Raw genomic sequence first — 15,248 nt, 5'->3', positions numbered from 1 at the left:
TGCCCTCCAGTTGACCAAAGCGTGCTAAATTCCATATGTGCACTGAGAAGAAAGACGGACACCTGAATGTTTTCGAAATCTCTTTAATCTGAAAGCGATCAGACTGTTCTAGGTACACAGATCATATCCAAAATTTATATTTATTATTGTTTTGATTTTGAGAACTGCTTCACCACATTTACTTAACACTCTAATCAATCATAGATTCCAATACTATGACGTATAAAAGCTTTTTTTTTATATTTCGAAAGGGAACTGAGTCTATCCATTCAAGCAAGTAGTATATTCTCTCTGAAGTTAGGAAGTAAATAGGTTTTCCCACTGTGCCCTAGGCCAAACAACGGAACATTCAAGTGAGATTCAGAGACTGCGGAACATATGCATCTTGTGAACCAGTGATCGACATGCACATCGCAGGGGGCTCTCAGGCACACAGTTCCTGCCTGTAGAGCAGGCGAAAGCCGCGACCCACATACTCGGCATCGGTTCGGAAGGGCAGGATGATGGGACCTGCAGCGGTATCCCTGACAGTGGCGTGGATGGTGTAGTCGTCGCTTTCCCGGCCATCGTTAAAGCGCTCCCCGCAAAGGGGAACGGAGTTGATTGCTATGAAGTCGTCCGGACAGTTGAAGATGCCAGCTCCCGCCTGGCCATCGGAGATCAAATCGTTCTCGGCTATTGAACAGTATCCGGATAAATCGGTTAGTAGTTACTCTAAAATATCTTATTTTTAGGTCGTACCTTCATCTTTGTTGATGATTTGAAAGTCTGGTTGATCACCTCCAAGTTGTTCGGTATTATATGCCACACTGCACACGTTTTTCAATCGGGATAGGCATATGGCGTAGTTTAAATTGTTCTGCATCAGGAAATACTCATTAAAGTTAGTTAAATTGAAGAGCCTTTGGCTTACAAAGTAAGTAGCCTCTCGGTTATCCACAATGGAGCCATCTGTATCATAGTTGAATGATTTTATTACGCCCTCAGCCTCGGGGAAATATTGCAGGCAATTATTGGGAGCCAGATCGTCGTCCAACTGGGTGACTTTTATATTGAAGGAACGTCCTCCTCCCGAGACCTTCATAAAGACCGATAGATACACTTTGCCCTCGTTCGAGTCACCAACATGGATATAAACTGAAAGATAAGTCAGCACTGCATTCTAATTTTCAATCCGTTTGAGACCACTTACTATGCTGGCCAGTGTTGATGCCACACAAAATGGGAATCTGGAAATTGGTATTGTGGCCGGAGACTATAAATTGATCGTCTACACAGTCACCATTGCTGGGGCGACTTAGCTAGAGATTGTGAAAATCAATTAAGCTAAGGACTACGCATACGAGATTGCGACTCCCACCTCGAACATCTGAAAATCCAGTCTCAGTTGCTGCACTCCCTTCTTCACATTGATGATTAGGACGCAGATCATCATCTCCCGCACCGCATTTGGATAGTTGGGGCTCTCGAAGTAGAGGATCTGCTGGCTGGTGACATCGCCACATCCATTGACGACTGCAAGTGAAAGAAGTTAGATGTGAGTAGTGAGATGTTTTGATATCGCGCAAATCGATCGCTGTACTTTCACTCACACACACAGCAGACGCCCACGCCCTCGGCACAGCTCTCGGTGGGAATCCCGCCGAGGCTCTTGCACTCGAACTCGTGGTAGCAGACGCCCTCCATGCTCCGGATGTCGCCCATGGACACGCTGCACTTCGTGTTGGGGAACTTGATCACCTCGAACAGACTGAGAAAGCCCTTGCCCTTCGAGCGCGGAGCATTGGGTTTTTTCAGGATGAGATTCGCCTCGATGGGCGAACCGAAGAGGATGTTCTTCAGGGTCTGATGGGGCTGCATTATGGAGCTCTTGGTGCTGGATGGTAGCGTCGGCACTGGCGGACTCATCGAGGGCTTTCCAGTGGGCTTGGGTTTGGGACTGGGCTGCATCCCTGGCGGAGTGGGCATCATCATCGTTGGTGGTAGTGCTGAAGGTTCCTAGATAATAAAAGCAGCTTTATTATAAATTTGTCTAGTATTTAATACAATGGCAGCTAGATGATATAGTGGTCCGAACAGAACGGTTCCGATATGTAAAAGATGACTTTGGCAAAGTTTCATGCAGATAGCTTTTAAATTGAGAGACTGCTTCGCAAAGTGATCATTTAACATAAAGTTATTAAATAAATCTTTTGGCAAAAGATTCCACAGAGACATTTTTATGTCTTGCACTTATGTTTTAGGAGGCTTTCAGGAGAGTTTCACTGTAATTTTCTGGAGAATAGAATCATCTATCTAGACACTTTGACAGTACAGTGTCTGGCACTAAAGTCTCGAAAACACCCATATCTTGGCATACCTCCACTGGAATGGTTGTCGGACGCATGGGTATCGTGGGCTCTGGTTCCTCCGGTTCTGGGGGAGGTGGTTCAGGTGGAGGTGTCCCGGGAGTGGGCATGGGCATTGGGGCTTCCGTGGCCGGTGGATTTTCCATACCGCCCGCTCCGCCATCCTCCGCCTGCTGCTGGGCCAGTTTGTGGAGATGGAAGCCCGGCTGATATCGCATGCTGTACTGGATCCCAATGCCCTCCATTATCATGCCACCGGGACGCGAGAAATGCGACTGGCCACGCCTACTCCTCCGCAGATCGCCCATTGTCACAAAGTCTGATGCGTTGTTCCCATCGGCCACGCCCACATAATAGAGCGTCAAAACGAAAGCGCTTATCAACGCATCGGAACGCTTTGACAACATTATTAACGGAAACTCGCGCGCCGACTGTGGCAGATGTTGCACTTGCAGCTAAAAATTGCTGCTGTCGCATGTTGCTGCGGCTGCAGTTGCTGCATCCACTGCCGCTGCTCGTGTTGCATCTTTCTCTGGCTTTATCAGAGCATTAATTGTCGCCTTTCCAGCTTTTTCAACCTTCACTTTTGCAGCAACAATCAAACAACGAAGTCACGCTCCTCTGATTGCACTTGTGATGTTGCTGCTTCGAGTGGAGTTGCTGTGGGTAACAGGGTTAATGTTATGCCAGGTATTTCAGTAAGCTCTTGGGGAACCTGTGTTAATTTTAAATGAGTAATTAAACGGCCAGAGTGCTGAACGCCATTTCAGATTATGGAAAATGCACTTGCGAAATAAACAATCCATTTAAAGTCGTAGATTCGTGAATCGACGCTAAATGCTAACGAGAATATCGGATTGCAGCAACGATCTATAAATTAAGTTAGTCTCCGTCTGGCCATCACTGAAAGTCGAATAACACTTTCATAATTAATAATGCCTTACGACAGCCGCTGCAATCACCAATCGATTATGCAAATTGAGGTCGATGATGTCTCGCATTTGCAAACACGGAATGCTTCGAAACTAAAATCGATTTAATGGCGAAATAGAAGAGCACTCGAAAACATTTAGCAGCTTTTTATGCACCAGCATCTGCATGCCAGCGTCACCATCTCCTCTGCTCGTAATGATCATCATCATCATCGCCAGCGGATCATGGGATGATCGGAGTGCTCTCATGCCACATGCATCATGCACAACAAGGTTACAAATTGTTAATTGCTGCTGCGACGAACGTCAAACGCCAGCTACACTGCAACTGCAATTGGTGTTATTATGCACAGTTGCCAACTGGCAACTCCCAGCTGCCGCCATTTGGCGTTGGCGTCGCCAGCTGTTTGGCAAAAAAATATAAAAACCTCTACGAGTATAAGTAATTGCGCACTTGACAAATAAAACTGCGGAGTCTGACTATGGAAAATATGATGAGCTAGTCAGTGCAAAAAACGATTAAAAATGCCTTTTTTCAGCTGAATGCAGATGCAGATACATTTTACGCGACAGTGCGGGCGTTTAGTTTCAAAGATTATCATTATGAGCGGTTAGTTTTAATGGGCTGGTTGGAGGGACGTATTTGGAATTCCGTGATTGATGCTCAACGTATTCAAAATGAATTTGCAATTAATCATGATCGGGGCTAGAGCTTGCATTTATGCAGCACTCGAGTATAATCAATTATTGGTATGCAGATTCTTTATGCATTGTTAAGTATTAACACATCGTAGCTTGTAGATTCAATTAGGATGTAGAGTGGGTCACAATCTTATATTAATCGTTTTAACCAATTGCTGTACAAGCGGAAAAATATATAAAGTTGAAATGTATTTATAAATATTTACCTTCGATTAATCCCTATGAAAACCCGAAGTGTTCTTCGTATAGCTCAACCTGCAATACGGATGGCTGTAGTATACTTAATGTATTTGCGCAGCACTCCAGCTTCTGCTGCATCTGCGACTCAAAATCCACAAAACAATCCACGTATCCACCCATCAGTATATTCTTGCGAAAAGTCTGCCCCGCAGTCTGCTTGGATCCCAAACCAAACCAAAGCACAGAAATGCTAAATCCAAACCAAAACGGAGCCAAGCCGATCAAACCACACGTACAGACAATTCCCGACCATTAATTGAATCAAATCGAACGTTACGCATGCGTCATGGCGAAATGACAAAGGGAGCCGCCGCCACCGCCACCGCCACCACCGACAGCAGCGACAGCACCACCACCGCACCACCGAACCCACTGGAAAAACCACTGGAGCAGAGGCTCACACATGCAGATGATGACGACAACGATGGTGCCGGCAATGGGGACTCTTCCCGCCTAGGCGGCCCCTCCAAAAGCCTTGTGCACACAATATTGTTAAAGCTATTACTTCATGTTGTGTTATGTTATGTATTTGTACTGGGCAAAGTGGAGATCGCAGTTGGAGCGAAACTCCTGGAACTTTGTGAAGTGGAGCAGGGGGGTGCAGATAAGTGGAGGTGGAGCAGGAGTGGCGACCAAATCAAACTGCCCCGCCATCCCGAGCAGTGGGTAAGCCCACTTAATTGACGTTTAGTGGACACTCGAATGCAAATGCTACAACGGATAAAATGTTCTGAAGGACACACTGAGAAACTACTAGTATTGTGTGGTTCAGAATATTTTCAGAAAACTACGACGACGATGGTTTAAGAAAAACTCCTCGACCTTTGTGCGGACTAGCATTGTGGCTTAAACTTCTGGCAGTATAACTGCTGCGGTGATTCCTTTAAGTGCCACCCTTTTTTCCAGTGCATCGATTGGCAGCAGCGAGTGTCAGCCAGGTGGAAGCTGCGTGGATTCGGCGGGCGCGATTCTCATCAGTGCTATAAGTAGTTTTCCTTTTCGAACTAAAACGTGGATTCCTCTGAGTCCAGCAAATTCTAATGCCACCGCCGCCCAATGATGACGTTGATAATGAGCATGTTGCCCAGTTGCCATTCCTGCTTATGATTTCTGAAGATGCGACTGCAGCAGAAGTAGCATCGGCGGCAGAAGTAGCTACAGCCAGACATCATTACAATATAATTGATGGGTTATAGCCGGCTAACGGTAAAGCCACAATGTTTCCTTTTTCACTCATTCGAGTATTTTTGGATGGAATGGAAGCTGGGGAAGCCGTGGAAGCCGTGGAAGCCAGTTTTTGGCTGGAAATTATCATTGTTCCGCCTGACAGCTGAGAAGCTGTGCGTATGGGCTTAAAGTATGAATATGGAAATGGCTGTAGTGCCGCCAAATCGGGTGGGTAATGTGAGCGGTTGACATAGAAAACTACTTAGGATTGGGTGGCTAGGAGAGAACTGGGATGGAATCTTGGACTTGGATGGAAGCTCCATGGCACTTTGGCCAACGGGAGGTCAATAAAATAAATATTTATGGCTTAGCCTATGAAAGCCAACCAGTTTTCGAACAGGTGCCAATTAATAAATTGTATTTCTACGCTTCTAGAAACATTGCTACTGCTGAAAATGAATACTCGTTTGGAATCAAGGATTAATGCGTGTTACGATCAAATAAATTGATATTTACACAATGCAGATATATATTTTATGTAAAATCTATATTTCAGGCTAAAAGAGTTCATATATACCCGTAAGGTTTGACTTTTATGCAGTTCTGTACTCAGGTACATAAAAATCGATGTCGAAAATGGGAACAAAAAGATTCGCGAACCACCTCCTATATGCCAAATCAAGCGATACGGCATCAGTTTTTTGCAACTTTCAAAGAAAAGCCCTATTCAATTCAATGTCATTTGGCGCTGGAGCAAAAAGCAAAAGGTTAAGAGCACTGAAAGTGTATCTTAAAAGCGTATCAGTGTCTGTATCTGTATCTGCAGCATATCGAATCCAAATCGAAGCGTTTAAGCAAAAACACCAGAAATTACAGCAAAACATTTGCGGTTACCGCATTTTTTGTTTTCGGTTTTTATTTATATTTTTTTTGCGGAGCTCTTAGCCATAATACCGCCTAAACCGCAGCTGTATCGGCCCGTTTTTCTTTTTCTTGCCTTCAGATACGCTGCACGCACCAGAATGGAGATGTGAATGGGGATGAGGATCCCGGCGAAGGAGAAGGAACCGGCGGCAGGATCGACTGGATTGAGGAAGGAGCCAGGTGGAGGCCGGGAGAGTAAACTGCATTCGATTGGGTTGATGGCCATAAATGGTGCGTTAATTAAATGCTTTATTAACATAATGAAATGCAGCAAGGTTTGGCATAGGAGACGCAACCTGATCCCTGAATGGTTGAATAAATTAAATTAAATACATTTTGTAAAGTATTTGTATCTATCTTGCAAATAAAGAGGTTGTAAATTACAAATTATCGTTAAAAAAAACTGATCTATATACCAAATTTTTTAAACAAAGCCGATAAAGGTATTGGGTTAGGAACATATTAATCTATTTAGCATTATACTCCCGATATTTAATCATTTTAAACACAACTTCTGCTAATTGCATGGTAGGCCAAGCTTAAAAAGCGTTTTGAGCTTTGGGTAGCGCTCCCTGAAGTGCTTCTTGGCCAAGACCGACAGTTTGGGCTAATCTTCAACGGTCATTTAGCCTTGGGTCGTTGGTTATTTCGGCTCTGCTCCGTTTAGCGAAGCTGGGCATGCAAAATTAGGACCGAAAAAGGATGCGACGCGGAAGCTTGTCTCGAACTCTCGCCACCAGATTGTTACCGTTGCCTTTTCGGCTTTTTGCCCAGTTGCCCAGCAACACTTGTTGGCCTGACCGGGAGCCTTTGTTTTCAGGGGACTGGGACTGCGCAGTGCGTTTATCTTGCGGTTCCTTTTTTTCGGGACTCACCACATACACCACACACACTCTACAACTCTACGCCATTGATCACGATCCATAATGAGCGATAACTGCAGTTGAGCTCGATTTTTTTCAGCTATTTAGCTTTTGTTAGGTCCTGAGATTGAGAGCGGAATTTTATTTTTGCAGCGCGTTTTTTTCTATGTTACGTATCTGGCGGATACATTAAATATCCGCATATCGTTGGCTAGCATGTAGCGGCATTTTTTGTTTGTCTCCAGGTAAATTAAACTGTTAACTTGCCATGTTTAGCTGCCATTGTTCGGCGGACCGGGCAAAGCGGTCTGACATTGTTTTGGCCGCTGCTCCTTGGGCCGACCGCTCGCGGGTTACATATGTCTTTCGGGGGATACAGTATCGAGTATCAAGTATCTGTATCTGTATCTGTATCGCTATCTAATCGCTTTCTAATGGTCTGCGCCAGCCACCGCGATCTATGTTAGCTGTCAGTCGGTCTTGTTTGCCAAATAGATTTTTTCCCTCTTAAACATATTAATAAATTAGAAAAGGTTTTTTTCTCCTTGCGGTTGGCTGCTGCTGCTGCTGCTGGATTTTTTGTAGCTGGCCTTTAAACTTTAATGCATGGAGAATTGCATGTCGATCCATTGACTCGGCTGCAGAACAGCCAACCTTCAAAATTAAGTTGTCTCGGTTATTTATGTTATGTTTAATTGCGGGCTTCTGGCTTCAGTGTTTTTTCTGCAAGTTTCCGTAATTAATTACCATCCGCAGTGTGATGAACTTTAAGCGGACGTTGATAGCAAACGGCGTTTTTAACGCCACGTATCGATTTAGATTCCACTGGGAAATCCCTCGACTACACGGATCAATCATCAATGAATAATCGTGAGAAAATCGTAAATTTAACAGCTAGCTGAATGTTTTCTTTTCCGACTGAAGGAAAACTCATGAATTTCTAATATACCCGTCTGCATCTGGTTGGATTTCCCTCGAACTTCCTTCACCAGCCGGAGAAAAATTACACCCGATATGTTAGAGTCGTACATCAAGTATTTAGCAACTTTCTAACCATCTGCATAATAAATTGAATACATCAGAAACTATAAATAATTGCCAACAACTGCAGGTCCCAGCCGCCAGCGAGTCGCTCACAAAATGAAGAAATTTTGCCAGAATTTCGGGATTTGTGCGTGCGGCTGACCCGAAGATGAAGGCGAAGGCTAATGGCCCCCAAACGACCGCAACGACAGGCATTTACAAGTTGGCCAACTGTGCGCGACAAGTGCAGAAAAGTGGCAATAAAACCACTCAGGTACATCCTCAATACCCTTCAGTACTCCTTGAGTAACCCCCTTCTCCCAAACTAAAAGATATCATGTTTAATTCAATGAATATAGTAATGAGTATTTTCATGACAAAAACCTATTACTTTGGTCCTTATAAAATATTGTATTTGATTAAATATATAAAATAAAAATGCATAATATAAGTAGACCCCCACACCTATAGTAAGATGTAATTTATATTAAGGAGGAATTCTCCTAAGGATTCAAAAAGATAAGTTGCAAAATTATGTTACAATCCTTCAGGTCATAATCCTTTGTATGAAAATGCTTTCAGTTAAGTCAAATGCATGAATGACTGGAAGATAAGATTACTTAATTTACTTAATTTTTAACCTAAGGATTGGGCTATAGTTTTACAAGGTGTCTACAATAATTGGTGCATTGTTATACAATAAAAGTATAAAAAAAGTCATTGGTTTATGATCAAATATAGCTTTCTTGAAGGTGGCTTTGCAGGTTGCAGGCTTGCTGGTGTAGTGCATCCAGTGAGTCCACCAGACCGCATCCGTCCTGCTGCCAGATGAGCATCACCAGTGTGTGCCACAAGCCAGGAGACGACGGCGACAGCGGCAACATTGGCGAGTGCAAGAGCAATATCAAGGCAACAGGAACAGCCACAGCAACAGCAACAGCCACAGCAACAGGGGCCAGGCAATCGGCCAAACTGTCAGACATTGTGCGTTGTGTGCCAAAAGAGCAACCGCAACAGAAAAGCTACGGCGACTGCAGCACAACAGCAACAGACAGGCAAGAGACAACGGACAAGCAACAGGCGCAAGTCAAGTGAATGGCCAATGACCACCAAATTGGCAGTAAAGCATACAAAAATAACTTCAAATGGTCAAAAGGTTAACAAAATCAAGCAGAGAACAAGAGGAGACAGCCAGCCAGGATGCGAGGAGAAGCGGCTGCCGCGGCTGCCGCGACTGCTGCAGCTGCACGCTCAACATGTTGCCAGCATTCCGTCAGAGGCAGCAGCAACTGTTGCACGTTGCTCGTTGCCGCTTGCGAGTTGCCGGTGTGCTTGTTGCAAAAGCAACATAATCCCCCAGCCAGTGCGCAACGAAAAAATGATTAATGAGTTGCCTCATTACCTGGCGAAAATCAATGTCTTGCGCATATTCTGTGGACCAAGAACCCGAGACGAAGAGCCCAAACCTGTCACAGCCACTTGGCCATGTTGCAGTTGCTGCTGCGACTGCTGCGACTGCTGCGGCTGCTGCTGCCGCCGTCGTTGGTTGTCGCATAATAAATCGATCATAATTCTCAGTTGAGACTCAAATATCGCATGTGTCGACGCTGATTTTGATGCCGCCGTTGATTCCGATTCTGATTCCGATCTGGGACCAGCAACAATCAGCTCCTGTCGCACACGACGGCACATGCAACATCAGCATCAGCAACAACAACAGCAGCATGTGAGGGATCCGAGACGGCATTTGCCGCACTTGGGCTTTGACTTTGCCCCTTTTACATGGCATTTTTTCCCCTTTTTCGCCTTAATTGCAGTCGCGCGCCTGAGCTGGCAACCCATCTGGCCGGTGATGCTGACTGATTTTATTTATTAAACTGTTGACATTCTGTTTTGCCGCTGGCGCCCTTGATAGCCATCAGTCGATATCTAACCAATTTCGAACGAGAGTGTCGCCGGCAACGGTTCCGATTTATGGCCACTTGCATGATGGACTTATTGATGGACTTCATGGCCACGTTGTGACTTGCTGGAGAAGATTCTCTCGCCTAAGGAGCAGATGTAATGAAGGATTATGGTCGGGTAAATAAGTTACCTCCGATTGATTCACATTTCAGCGCGATTTCACGATCGATAAAGTGAAAGTGTGAGATCGTAAATGGGAAACTATTTAATCAATGATTACACAAACGCACTCGCTCAGATATGGATTATTGCTATCATTACACAATATTATTTATTTAAAAACAGAGAGTCAAACGGCGATTGAACACCAAGCGACGCAGGCCAATAGACCGATGCGATTGAACTCTTTATCGCCGTGTTATCTACTCGAGTGCAACTATGTAAATATTGTAAATCTATAAAGGCGAACGGCAGTGCCAAATTGAACTTGAGCCAAGAGAACCTGATGGAATGGGGGGAAAATTTACGATTTATGGCCTCTTTATCGGATTCCCAAGAGTGCCTGGTTAAGGTTTACCTTTCCCACATAGAGCTGATATTATATTTCCCGGTATCTGTTACGATTTTCAGACTATTTGGTCTTTCGGGGATTGTAATAAACGAAGAAGACCGAAATATTAAAGTCAACAGCACGGAGTCGCTTGTGGTTGCCATAGCTGTTGCTGTTGCATGTTGCATGTTGTTGTTCTTTGGGTTTGTGCTTTTGCTGCCGAGAACAGCAACAGCAACAGCAACAGCAGCAGGGCAAACAAGTTGAATGGCATACAGAGATGGGCAGGGAAAGGGAAAGGGAAAGGGACTGTGTACTGTGTACTGCCAACAGCAGTTTGATTGTTATTGCCAATGAATGAATGCACTTGCTCCGAGGATTTGTCTGCCAGACGACGACTGCCAACTTATGAGTTTCCATCTACAACTCCGGCCCCGGCCCAGCTCCATGCAGCTCCTGCTCCAGCTTCGTTGCCCCGAGGGTTGTGGCAACACATTTTGCGGTCTGCAGTTGCAGCTTCTGCTGATTCTGCTGCTGTTGCCATTGTTCCCACTGCCACACCGCACCACAGTTGCATCCCCGCCCCACCGCGCGGCGCAATGGTGTTGCTCCTGCGTAAGCCTGCAGGGGGTGTTTATGCTGCTTGCTGTTTGTTGTTTGTTTTTTGCCGTTTCGCAACTGTGTGTTGGCAATGAATTGGCTGCAAACAACATTTCCGTTTTGGCCATTATGTGGCGCCCCCTCCACAAATGGGCGAGCATAATAACCGGAGGGGGAGGTGGGGCAGATGGGGATAGCTCCCCGTCGCCGCTGACATTTTCACACTTTTCAGCGGAGTGGGTGAGCAGTTGTTGGCGGGCAAAAGGATAGCATTGCATTATCCTTGTTCATTTCCCTTATGCTTTTATTGTTGATGATTTATTGATGTCCCTTTGTTGTTGGCGGCGTGGGGTTTTTTTATTAACTTTTTATCAAGGACTTGGGGTTGGACATAAATAATTGGGGGACAAGAGCAAGCACTTCAAGAGTCATGAAAGCTGTAAAGTGAAAGGGCAAGCATATACAGTATCTACTTCTGTTTAACATGATATATGTATAATATTTCATACGCCATTTTAAATCACCATTAGGTGGTCCTCCTCTGATGCTTGGTATTGCACTCTCGTAATAAGTAATTGATGAATTTTAATGGCTTTCAAATTGATATGATAATGTATATCTTTTTTCCAGAATTTCAACACCTTTGCCAAACAAAAGCATACGCTCCGCTCGGCATGCGGCAAGTGCCGCAGCAATTGTCCATTGTTTCGGGTATCCTGGCAACCGGCAGTACATAACTACATAAATTAACGGACCTCGATTCCAGGAGCAGGACCACGGAAAGGGATTGGGGCAGAGCTGAAGGGATGGCGCAGTGTCGAAAGCAGGAATCGCCACCAGCTCTTCAATTGATTTTGCGAAACCACTTTGTTGGTGGCCCCCAGCTCAGCAATGGAATCCTGCAGCACTAACTGGACAGCGGACAACGGACAGCGGACAGTGGACAACGGACATCGGACGACGGACTTCGAAGTTCGAACATTTGAGACAATGGGGCAGCAGCATATCAAGGGGTATTATGTGCACATATTGAATGAATTGCCTTTGGCTTTCATTTCAGCTTTTTTCTGGGGCTGCAGGCTTCAGTCCAGTTTGGCTTTGTCCTGGCCGAGGAAACAGTTCGATTGCGGGGAGAAAATGAAATCAAAGTCGTACCAATTGAAACCTGTTTCGATGTCGTTGTTAACACATGTTAACCAATCGTAGCCAAATTGCTAAGGAAATTGCATTAAACGAGGCTGCAGACACCGAAATTGATATTGTTTTTATCTACACATGTTGTTAAAATCATTTCATTATAAATTTAAATTAAACTGTTCGATTTCGCTATAATGATACCTATATTACCTAAAATAATAAGAAAATATAATATAATATAATGTATATATAATCTAAAAACCACTTCTCTAAGCATCTATAAAAAGACTTCGACTAGGTCACTCGAGCGTAACACATAAACATGCCAATCCTTAACCCTCGTCAACATGGAACACATCACATCCCGGAAACATGCCCAGCTATCACAAAAGAATCCCTACAATTGCTAGATAATGGCAAACCACCGACCTCCCCAAAGATCCAACAACAGAAAACATTACAACCGTATTAAAATACCATAGAAAAACTAATCTATACAACTTAATTTAAGTCCAAGTATTAGAATCCTTCAATAAACTATATCATTGTGTTAAATATTGCGTATAAGTATAGATGTACGTATTCGATGGCCTCGTAGCTGGTACAACTAACGTTTATAATAGTCTTACTTTGCTATCATCTGTAATAATTAATATGAATAATAATAATACTATATAATTACTATACGATTAGTTTGTTAATAAATTATGCTATCATATACCAATCTCAAGCTCAAAATGAAGTTACAAAATCCTTTTTAACCCCTTTTAAAATGAACGCTCTAACCAAGTTATCATGAAATTACGTTTTACGTGACAACTAGTGGGCTCTGGATTTTCTAGCATTTTTCGTCTGGTATTCTATTCAACAACACCAGTCGCATTAATCTTATATTTCGTAGAAAACCGAGCCATATTTTTATTGTAAGAAAACCGATAAAATTCCGGTGGACATATTGGACGAAGATGTCCAATCTGCAAGATATTCCGCTTGCCGACCCCGAAGGTCTGACTGTGGATGGCTCCGAGGTGACCCCCACGCCAAAGTCCAACTCCTTGAAGCGCTTCTTTAAGATCAGCAAGAAGCCGCTGATGCGTGACCAAGTGGAGGATGACGACGAGACATCCTCCCAGGACAACAAAGAGCTGGGAAAGTCCAACACGATAAGTCGCTTCTTCACCCGATTGAAGGGAGCCAGTAAGGGTAAGATTCTTTTTTCACCGATTTTAAGTTGATTCTTAGATTTTATTGAAAAAAAAATTGGCTAATGACTTAGAATAATCATAAACCTCACTTGACAGATGTCCAAGAACCTTCGAGATCGGTAGTCGAGCCCGTCGAGCATGAGAAGCCGCTGCCGAATGCCAAACCCACGATTAAGACATCCATTTCGTCCTACTGGAAGCTGCTGTTCAACCGCCAGAAGAGCCAGCGCCAAAACGTGGGTTTCGGACAGTCCAATAGCAATAATGTGGGGAACGAGTCTGAAGAGGTCCACGAACTCCAACCGGTAAACCAGGATCCCGATACCGATCATCAGCCGAAAGCCAAAGATGAGCAGGAAGAATTGGAAGAAGGCACAGATCCGGAGGCACCCAATTCGAAGCCCAGGAAAACTGTTGCCAGCAACGCATCCGCCCAGGAGATTCTCAGTGCATTACAGGGCGACCAGCTATCCACCATCGAGCACGAGGATGAGGGTTCCATTTAGCCGTCTTCAGCCATCACCAACCAAATCCATCGGAACATCTAGTATTTCTTCTAGTCTTTAGACGAATAATCACAAAACGGTGGGTGCTGTTAAACCTTACACCATATACTCTTTAAACACTTCAAGGATTCAAGATATTTCCCCGCTAACTCAAATATATACCCACACAAACATTTCCGCTTTAAATCCACAAATTATAATTTCAAGCTTTCCACGAAATAAACACATACACACCACCCTCAATAAGTTGGTCCTCTGAGTTATGGTGTCATATCATCCTGTCCAGTAAATCCATCCGTTTTCGGTCGCCTGTGGGGTCACAGAGTTCAGTTAAATCGGTTGTTAAAACGTCTTCACTGGCGGTTTTGATTTCCTAAACGAGTTTCGTTTTTGCCTTGCAAACAGTGGGGTTAAAAGGTGCCGCATGAGCCAGACAACCCCGAGAATCTTTTGAGGTTTTCACTTTCGAGGGAAGCCCTAAAGTGAGACACCCCCAAAAGTTGGCTAGCTAAGTCCTGTAATGAGTATTTAATTGTTGGTAGGTGTAGTATTAAAGAACAAGGGTGTGGAAAGGTTTATTTCCATCTGAAGTTTCCTTTCGGTGTACATTTATAAGTTGCCAGGCTGACCCTACTCATTTTTAGAGGTATATCCCAGGATAGAGGACAATTCTTATCTCTACACAACACGGTGAAAAATCCGAATCATACCAGTTGCATATCGGGATAAACAGCTGGGCCATGTTTACCAACATTGAGCTCAATCTGCGCAAACTCCAGACCCGGCTGGAAGTAGTAAATATTTACATCGGCTAGACCAAAACAAGCACTTGTTGAAAGCCGACCGGTGAGTGCGGCAAATGCGAGATAAACACGCGATATGCGCATGTCCTACTTCGGAACAGCTGTTTCTTGGGGCTGCTGCCGAGGGTGGGTGGTAAAAGTGGGTCAAGCGCCCACCCCACAACTTCAATTCTTTCAAATTCCCTTACATTTAAGTTAAAATATACCAAGCAACATAGTCTATTTAAAAATTAAGTATATTTTATATAAATTCTAAGGATAACCGCTGTAATGTTCCCTTTTAAACCTGTATTAAAGGCAAAATAAAATGGAGGGGGTCAGGAGCGTCCAACAGATAGCAAAA

The 15,248-nt window shown here is 44.2% G+C and overlaps 2 protein-coding genes across 3 annotated transcripts; one reads left to right on the top strand and one right to left on the bottom strand.

Moving 5' to 3' along the window:
• Positions 1-264: 264 nt before the first annotated feature.
• LOC120452130 lies at positions 265-3,278 on the bottom strand. 2 transcript variants are annotated; one of them, XM_039636214.1, is made up of 7 exons: positions 2,360-3,276; positions 1,593-1,998; positions 1,361-1,515; positions 1,193-1,301; positions 914-1,137; positions 742-859; positions 265-675 (listed from the first exon to the last, which is right to left on the bottom strand). In XM_039636214.1, exons 1-7 carry the CDS (start codon positions 2,753-2,755, stop codon positions 425-427), a joined length of 1,659 nt encoding a protein of 552 aa, XP_039492148.1. In that variant the 5' UTR covers positions 2,756-3,276; the 3' UTR covers positions 265-424. The 2 variants fall into 2 exon arrangements, with proteins under 2 accessions (XP_039492148.1, XP_039492147.1); XM_039636213.1 differs by having other exon boundaries at positions 742-1,137; positions 2,360-3,278.
• Positions 3,279-13,240: 9,962 nt separating this feature from the next.
• Positions 13,241-14,345, top strand: LOC120451870. Its single transcript, XM_039635877.1, has 2 exons — positions 13,241-13,594; positions 13,693-14,345. The coding sequence occupies exons 1-2, from the start codon at positions 13,357-13,359 to the stop codon at positions 14,100-14,102; spliced, it is 648 nt and encodes a 215-aa protein (XP_039491811.1). The 5' UTR covers positions 13,241-13,356; the 3' UTR covers positions 14,103-14,345.
• The last annotated feature ends 903 nt before the right edge of the window (positions 14,346-15,248 follow it).

This window comes from Drosophila santomea, chromosome 3R (genome assembly GCF_016746245.2).
Source record: "Drosophila santomea strain STO CAGO 1482 chromosome 3R, Prin_Dsan_1.1, whole genome shotgun sequence".
In the NCBI taxonomy this organism is placed as follows: Eukaryota; Metazoa; Arthropoda; class Insecta; order Diptera; family Drosophilidae; genus Drosophila; species Drosophila santomea.
Note: the sequence above shows the minus strand (reverse complement) of the source record. Positions and strands in the feature narration are given on the sequence as shown.

Bases quoted from the DNA above. Each gene is read 5' to 3' on its own strand.
- LOC120452130 (XM_039636213.1), bottom strand. From the start codon at position 2,755: ATGTTGTCAAAGCGTTCCGATGCGTTGATAAGCGCTTTCGTTTTGACG. The intron at 1,999-2,359 runs GTATGCCAAGAT...TTTATTATCTAG, and splicing joins CGACAACCATTCCAGTGGAG to GAACCTTCAGCACTACCACC. The intron at 1,138-1,192 runs GTAAGTGGTCTC...CTTATCTTTCAG, and splicing joins CATCAACACTGGCCAGCATA to TTTATATCCATGTTGGTGAC.
- LOC120451870 (XM_039635877.1), top strand. From the start codon at position 13,357: ATGTCCAATCTGCAAGATATTCCGCTTGCCGACCCCGAAGGTCTGACT. The intron at 13,595-13,692 runs GTAAGATTCTTT...CTCACTTGACAG, and splicing joins ATTGAAGGGAGCCAGTAAGG to ATGTCCAAGAACCTTCGAGA.